The sequence below is a fragment of the Nannobrachium achirus genome (assembly GCF_963921795.1).
Source record: "Nannobrachium achirus genome assembly, chromosome: 4".
Classification (NCBI taxonomy): domain Eukaryota; kingdom Metazoa; phylum Chordata; class Actinopteri; order Myctophiformes; family Myctophidae; genus Nannobrachium; species Nannobrachium achirus.
The window spans coordinates 63,326,772-63,335,470 of NC_137813.1; the positions used below are offsets into that span (position 1 = coordinate 63,326,772).

General features: G+C 44.1%; 1 protein-coding gene across 1 annotated transcript in view; it reads left to right on the forward strand.

The window, feature by feature from the left end:
• The window catches only part of LOC308283077 (uncharacterized protein), a gene marked incomplete at its 5' end in the record, with an annotated part of 47,417 nt that extends 39,310 nt beyond the window's left edge, over window positions 1–8,107 (forward strand). Inside the window, one exon of the mRNA XM_080723467.1 lies at window positions 7,112–8,107. Within this exon, the coding sequence (XP_080579593.1) occupies window positions 7,112–7,127 (16 nt within the window). The 3' untranslated portion in view covers window positions 7,128–8,107. The remainder of the gene's footprint in view (window positions 1–7,111) is intronic.
• Between the last annotated feature and the right edge of the window lie 592 nt (window positions 8,108–8,699).

Genomic DNA, 8,699 nt, shown 5'->3' on the forward strand with positions numbered 1-8,699 from the left:
CTAAAAGTAAAAGTACAAAATGTTTGAAAATAGCAGATCTACAAGCTCACAACGTGTCACCATGCGACAAGTTGTGAGCTTGTAGATCGGCTATTTTCAGATAGCCAAGATATAAAAATTGTAGTGGAGTAAAAGTACAATATTAGGTTCTGAGATGAAGTGGAGTAGAAGTAAAAGTATTGGAACTTGTAAATATTCAAGTAAAGTACAAATATCTCAAAATTGTACTGAAGTACAGTACTTAAGTAAATGTACTTAGTTACTTTACACCACTGCACTCAGTAGGCGTTCGCGCATAACCTCCGGGTATGATGATGATGTCATTGTCACGCGCATACCCTGCACTTGTTTATCCTGTACGAGTTCTCTTTCCTGATAGGACACAATTGGTATCCTGAGCTGAAAATGTATTTAATATTTACTGGAGAGACAGGGAGACCCCTGTTACTGAACAAACACTCTGTAGCAATGATTACTATGGGAATATAGAGCTGTTTAACACTTACTTTAACAACACCAAAAACGTTTTATCACCTTTTTAAAGACAGTTCAGCTATCCCTCCATCAACCCCACCTCCATCACCACAACCGATCACCAAACCTCCTCCCATAAGCCCCCTCCCTCTCCCCCCTTAAAGACCACCCCACCCCACCCATCCCTTCATCAACACCACCTCCACGCTGGCTTGTATGTCGAGAGCGCTGACTCGCTATTACTTTGCATTACTGCTGACAATTTGCTTAGCTTTTCCTCTACCTTCCAGTGAGCCTGAGAGTGTACACATTGTTGCATTTGTACACTCCATATTAACCCTTGATTAGGTGTAGTGGACTGTACAATTCACCCTTTGTTAGCCCTCTGGTTGGTCCCTGACCCACCAACCAGCAGGCTCTATCTGCCTTGTCCCACCCTGGTTCCGCCTTTTTTATGTGGAATTTGCTAAAACATCATTTTTGGGGAAATAAAAACATTTAAAACATGCTGAGCCACTATACTGCCACTGAGCAGCTCCATTTTACTGAAACCAAGTTTGAAATTAGAATTGAACACACAGAATAACAATACGAAGCAACTGAATTAAAATGGTAGTGGATGGAGTGTCCCACCGAGTGTCCCACCAAGACACATCAACCAATGGGTGTGAAGACAACGGGCGGGACTTGACAAAGAGTGAATTGTCTCTAACTCGTTTGGGATGGGAACCCCTTTTGGGGTTTTTACCTTTTTAAAGACAGGAATCCCTTTTGAGGTAGTTGTTGCTATGAACAATATATTTTTTTGTAATTTTTGAATAAATATGTGAAGACCGTAGGTCATGATTTAGAAGGCATTTTTAGAATCAGACTCAGTCCTAAATGGGTAATTAATATAATCCCAGCTGCTCGGGTGGCGCGTTTGTGGGTGCAACTGTCCCTACGGTGTCACTACAGTGGACAGCACGCACGTGCACACATAGACATCAAAGGGGGCTTGAGCCCCTGCCCTTTTATCCGTCTGTAAAAAAATGCCCTCTCCAGACCATGAATGCAGTTGTTACTATGGTGAAAGAAACGCAAATGCCCTCTTTCCATACCTGAAGGCAGCATTCAAGAGAATGGCCTTGTCCAAACTCTCCAGAACTTGAATGCAGCATCTTATCTTGAAAGAATTGCCCTCTCTGTGTGGAAATCCATGCCGTTACGCCACATCTCTAGCATTGACTTCATTATGCTTAGTTCAGTGTGGTATCAAGCACCGAAAATAGCCGGCCTCCAAGCTCACAACGCGTCGCGCTGCAACGCGTTGTGAGCTTGGAGGTCTGCTATTTTCGATATTTTCACCAAAAGGCCCTTTTAGAAATGTCAGCCCCTGCCTCTATAACATTCTCTGCACGTCCCTGGTGGACAGTATGACATGGGTGGTACAGCTGTAGTTCCGGTGAGAGAGAGAGAGAGAGAGAGGATGAACTCAACATCTGACATGATGCTCTTAATATCACCAACCTTCTGCTGACTTTCCACCGGCTGCCAACCCTGTAACCCAGGGGTCTTCAACAGGGGGTACGGGACCCCTAGGGGGTCCTCAGAGTTGCTACAGTGGGTCCTCCAAATCTTTGTGTGATAGAAACTTGTTTTCTCTTTTTCTTGAACCCTAGCGTCCATATTCTGAGAACTGTAGCCAAAAATAGCAGATCTACAAGCTCACAGCGCCTTGCGCTGCACGCACACACGCACACACACGCACATGCACGCATGCACGCACACACACACACACACACACACACACACACACACACACACACACACACACACACACACACACACACACACACACACACACTGTCATTATGAGTACTGTTGGTACTTTAAGTACATTTTGATGCCAATACTTTTGTACTGCATAATGATACTTTTACTTGTGGTACTTTAACTACATTTCAATTAATACTTTTGTACATTTACTTAAAGGAGTAGTTCACCCCCAAAATGATTTTTTTTCTATTGATTAGTCACGCCATGGAGACTAGAGTTCAATAATATTTGTAGTTTTTTGTCGCATTCCTAAGACAAAAATGTGATAACAATCAATGTACCCCCATTCGTTCCGGATGGGGACCCGTTTCGAAACAGGTCCCCATCCGGAATCAAGGGGGGCTAAATTTACTCGAATCAAATTTTTGTCTTAGGAATGTGACAAAAACCAAAAAATATTATTGAACTCTACTCTCCATGGCATGAGTAATCAATAGAAAAAAAAGTCATTTTGGGGGTGAACTACTCCTTTAAGTACATTTTGAATTCTGTACTTTAACTTGTAACGGAATAGTGCAGTGTTACTTTGACTCAAGTCAAACATTAGAGTACTTGTTTTCCACCACTGCTTCCCCTGGGCTACCATACGGCCCTGAATCAGCCTCTTGTCTTCACAAAAGAGGGCCTGGCGGCATGGGACACTATATACACTTCATGGGACACTATATACACTTCAGCCCATATGTGGGTCATGGGCAACATGTACATGCATCACACACAAAGAGATGCTGCCACTCTTTCACCAAACAACGCGTCTGGGAACAATATTCGGACAAAAGCACGTGGTGTTGGTGTCAACCAGGGACATCCATTAATTAAAGGAGTAGTTCAACCCCAAAATGACTTTTCTTTTTCTATTGATTACTCACGCCATGGAGACTTGAGTTCAATAATATTTTTCGTGTCTCATTCCTAAGACAAAAAAAAAGTCTTATAGTAAATTTACCCCCATTGATTCCGGTCCCCATCCCATTTGGGTCCCCATCCGGAATCAATGAGGGTACATTTATTGTAATCCAATTGTTGTCTTAGGAATGCGACAAAAAACTACAAATATTATTCAACTCTGAGTGTTGGTCCTCAACATGGCCGCTGTAGGACTACAAATGAATTGGGGCAGAAACCTCTTATCTATTTTTTTTCCTCCCGCAAATTAACGTCCAAATGATCATACCAGAGGGTCACACAAAAGCAGCTCCAAACGCACCGCGACACATGTTTTGAGCTTGTAGATCTGCTAAATGGTAAATGGTGCATTTATATAGCACTTTTATCCACAGCGCTTTACATAGATTGTGCATTACATTCACCCATTCACACACACATTCATACACCGGTGGCGGAGGAAACCATGCAAGGCACCAACCTACTCACCGGAAGCAACTAGGGGTTCAGAGTCTTGCTCAAGGACCCTTCGACATTCACTCAGGGGGAGCCCGGATTCGAACTGGGAACCCTTCGTGCTCTAATAACGGTTTCTCTACCCCTGAGCTATGCCGCCCCTATGCTACTTTTGCTGTTTTCTTTTATTTGCAGCCTGAAAACTACTTTTGGACATAATGTAGTAGTAGTAGTAGGCTAGTAGTAGTAGTAGTAATAATAGTAGTAAAAGTAGTAATAAGTTAGCCTTGCCAAGCCATGAGGCCCATAGGGCAGGAACCTATCTCCTGTTTCTGTAGCGTCAGGTAGCTTGATGTACAACTACACCCCCTGGACATGACGCTGTAGCATGTTGCAGGGACTTACCCCAATCCATAATAATGTAGTGTATACAGTACGTCCCATTTCTAATATTCCAGTGGGATTTCTTTCACCGCCTCTCAGATTTTAGGAGCTACTTGACAAAATGTGAATCAATCTTATGCCATGCAGCTGCTGTGTTTGCAAACATCCCTATGTGTGTGTGTGTGTGTGTGTGTGTGTGTGTGTGCGTGTGATGCCCTGTGCACAACGTGAACGTGTTTGGACTCGCAGAGTGGTTCTAAAAAAGGATGTACTTACGATACAGTGTGACCTTATCGCTCTAGCAGGTCTACTTTGGGCTTGTGCATGCCATTTTCCTTGATATGTTTTCTATACTGTCACTGACAGACTCTATGCGCAAAACATGTGTGCTATATGCTATGTTTGGCTAGCCCAGTTTAAGGGCTTTCTAGTCTAGAGTATGGTTGGCTATGTATATTACTACAGTAACTAACTTGTTGTTTCTCAAAGTGGTGCTCCAGGGACCCCCAGGCGTCCTTGACGGGGTTCCAGGGGGTCCCCAGCTAAATTGTTGATAGGAACCAAACAGACCCTTGCAGGTCTGTAACTCTGAGAGTGTACAAATGGAACCAAATGGACCCGTACACTCTCAGAGTTATGGGGGTCCGTGGGCCTACCAATTGTGGGGGGAGGGGGGGGGTCCTTGAAATAAAATAAAAAAAGTTAACTTTGAGAACTGACTGCTGTAGCTTGTTTGCACCCTGCAAGGAAAACGGGAGCTCCCTGCTGTTGTACATTGCCGCCCTCTACAGTACTAACACAGTAACTGTTTTTGCATTGAACTTGAGAATCCTTTTGGCTCTAATACTTTTCTTTCACACTAATTATTGAGATGTAAATGAGGACTTTCAGCCCTTTAAAGGAGAAATGTATGAATATGTTCAGAGGCCTAAATGGTCATTCACATCACCTCACTGCATCCGGTTGGACTAGTTCTCTGAATAACGAATGGTAAATCAGTCGGTATAAAATCTGTGGTGGTCGTTACAGCACAGAGAAAAATGAACCATCCGTGGAGGTCACAGAGCCAGGTACTTTTTCCGTTTACCGCCTTTCTCTTTTCCGCCTTCATTCCTGCTCCGTTCCGTCCGTTCCGTCCGTCCTCGTAAGTGGTGCATTCACACCCAAATGAGTTGACAACCCCTCTAGACCAGTGGTTCCCAAAGCAGGGTCCAGCGACCGTCATGGTCTAATTGAAGGGCTTCCCAAATGGACCCTCTCAAGACATACAGAGGCCCCTTTTGGAAAGGTTTGAGAACCACTGCACTGGACGCATGAACGTTTCCTCAACCTGGTTTGCGGCTGTATGTACAGACAGCAGGACCGTAGGTTTTGGGACGACACTATACAATATCTCTGCATATCGTGTTGACTGTGTTAGCCATTTCACTACATCACAGACTGGGCTGTATCAGGGCCTGACCAACACATTTCAGTCACAAGATTTGCTTTTGTTTTTCAATCCCAGAGGACATGCTGTACTAACGTGACCGCTCTGTGGTGGTGGGCTACACTCTTACTGTGTGTGGGGGGGTCTTTCTTTCTTTTTTAACATATTTATTCCAGTTTAACCTTCAGACAAGCGCTGCTACTTAACCCCGCTAACTCTGCATGCTGGGTGAGTGCTAACTCTACTCTCTTTCCATAACCTCCTTATGCTTTAACGCATTATTTGATGCTTTAACTATCAAAGAATAGCAGATATACAAGCTCGCAGAGCGGCACCGAGCGCAGCGCTGCGAGCTTGTAGATCTGCTATTTTTGAAATAAATCTTGATTTATTTTGCAAGCGAACATTTGTAACTCAAATATTTGCTTCTGGGGGGGGTCCCTGGAACAAGATATTTTGAGATGGGGGTCCTTTGGCCAAATACATCCTTGACATGAAAAGGTTTCAATGTATTCAAAGACTTGCACAAATGTTCAAGATTTTTCAAAAATAGCAGATCCATGAGCTCGCTGTGAGCTTGTATATCTGCCATTTTTTCATAGTTAAAGTATAAAATAGTGGTTAAAGTCATAATGCGTAATAATGTGTTCCAGGTCATGAGTTAACCCATTAGAAGGGCCTAGGATGATTCTCCAAATGCCTTCGAAACACTTTCAAGATGTTTCTAAAAATGCTCAAGGATAGCAGATGTACAAGCTCGCAGCGTGGCACGAAATGACGCGCTGCGAGCTTGTACATCTGCTATTTCTTTTGAATAGCCAACTCAAAAAACACAGACGCTTTCCTGGTTTTCGATTTTTGGAAGAAATGCCTCTCCGCAAGTTCACAAGTTGCGAGGTTGTAGATCTGCCACAGTATTTCTGGCAAAGAGATTAGTTTGTAGGAAAGCGAGAGCAGAAGTACAGATGCAACCACGTGGTCCGTTTCGCCAAAGGCCCTGTTCAGATCGGCAGCCCAAATCCAGCCCAAATCTCATTTCCCATCCAAGGTTGCAGTCGGGATCGGTTTCACGCAGTCTGAACAAGACTGAGGAATGTGATCCAAATCAGATTAGCCAAAAATCGGACTGCATAAAAACCTCGCGACGCAACTCTACTAGGCCATAAATCGTATTTTTGGGCAGCCAGTCTGAACAGGCCCTAAGAACAGAGGGTTTAGCCTTGTTCTCTGCTAACAGCGTTACATAACGCAGAGGTTTCTCAACCTGTGGGTCGGGTCCCCCATGATTTGGGGGTGGAGGGGGTGGTCCCAGATGTCAGTTCATGATATATGATTCTTTTGAGGGCGTCCTCAGTTCAAATATGATTACTTTAGGGGGTCCTCAATTCAAATATGATTACTTTAGGGGGTCCTCAATTCAAATATGATTACTTAAGGGGTTCCTCAATTCAAATATGATTACTTTAGGGGGTCCTCAATTCAAATATGATCACTTTAGGGGGTCCTTAGTTCAAATATGATTATTTTTTGGGGGAGTCGCGGCCTGAAAAGGTTGAGAACCACTGCCATAACACATACTCCGGTACCTCTAATGCCAGGTACCTTTAACATCCTGACTCTCACTCACGCCGTTCCGTCTCCTCTCCCTCCTCTTTTTCCTTCCAGAGCCTCAGAGTTCTGAGGAGTCCCTGCCAGCTGAGGAGTCCAAGCCATCTGAAGAGTCCAAGCCATCTGAAGAGTCCCTGCCATCTGAGGAGTCCCAGCCATCTGAGGAGTCCAAACCATCTGAGGAGTCCAAGCCATCTGATGAGTCCAAACCATCTGAGGAGTCCCATCCATCTGAGGAGTCCCATCCATCTGAGGAGTCCCATCCATCTGAGGAGTCCAAACCATCTGAGGAGTCCAAGCCATCTGAGGAGTCCCAGCCAGCAGCCGACTCTTTCAGTTATTGATTTTTGTTTTTCGTTTTTGGTTTTGCTTTCAAGCTGATCTTTGAAGAGAGCGGAGGAACCCAGGAAGAGAGACGACGGGTGCGTTTTTAGAAGATCGGTTTGCCTCGTCGACGACTGCGACGCCGCGCGGACCCCCAGGACCCCCAGGACCCAGCCATCGCCTTCCACTCTTCCCTCCCTGTAGTTCCTCTGCAGTTTTCAGGGGAAGACGTGCGATTTCTTTTCTGTTTTGCCTGTGAATTGCGAGCGGCTTCTTTTTTTTAAAGCCATTCACCCAAGTGCCTCTGAAGTTGTATTGTACACATTTTTGTTTGCTTGCCTCTTGTTTGTCTGGGTGGTGTTAATTTTGTTATCTGGTATATACCGGTATGGGGAGGGCAGATTCCAAAAAACTAAATCCAAGTGAAGAAAGAAGCAGCAATAAGCGTTCAGGCGGTAGAGAGTGGGGAATTTGATCTGTTTGGATTATGAATATTGTTTTTAGACATTGTCGGTACAAAGCAGAGAAAAGTTAGTGTGGTATTTTCTTCTTTTACAGGCTAAACTTTTCTACGGAAGAAAATAATAACCTCCTGTTTAGCGTGTGCCGACCCCAAAACTTTCAAAAGTACCAAAAGAAGAGAGGAGGAGAAGAATACCAGAGTTTGTAATCAATATCTCACTCCTGTTGTCAGATGAACAGCGGTAGAAATTTGTGTCATTTTAAATATGCACACTGACTAATGAACACTCATGTCTGTTATACATTAAAGCCAAATTTATACTCCGTTGTGTGGCGTTGTCGCTTGGCGACAAGAATGAAGATGTAAGCTAACAATGCGTCACGACGCGTTGCTAGCTTAAAGTGTGTTGCCAATTGAGTTGTTTTAGCTTGAGTATACGTGACATAGCGTGTTTGACACGTAGTAGTACATTTATGAAAACGTACAGATCTTGTAGATAAGTAATTGTTTAAACATTACGTTTTGGGGGGTTTTACTGTATGAACTCTGGATTATTAAAAGCCAATTTGTCTAAACCAACGCTTGTGTGCTTTTGCTTGTTTTCACTGTATGTTCAGGGTCAGATGAAGCAGATGAAGCTGTGGTCTCAAATCTTGACTACAGATACATTTAAATGCTTTGTGATTGAACAGCAGATTTGCCGTATTCAGAACAGGGTTGTGCTGGCCATTGGGAAAAGCGGGACAACTCCCGAACGGCCGGTTCATTCCCGGCCGGTCCAGGCCAGCCATTAGGAAAAAAATAAAAATAAATTGTCGGCCTTCGTTCCATTTTGGGGGCTGGGCGGCCAACAAAGTA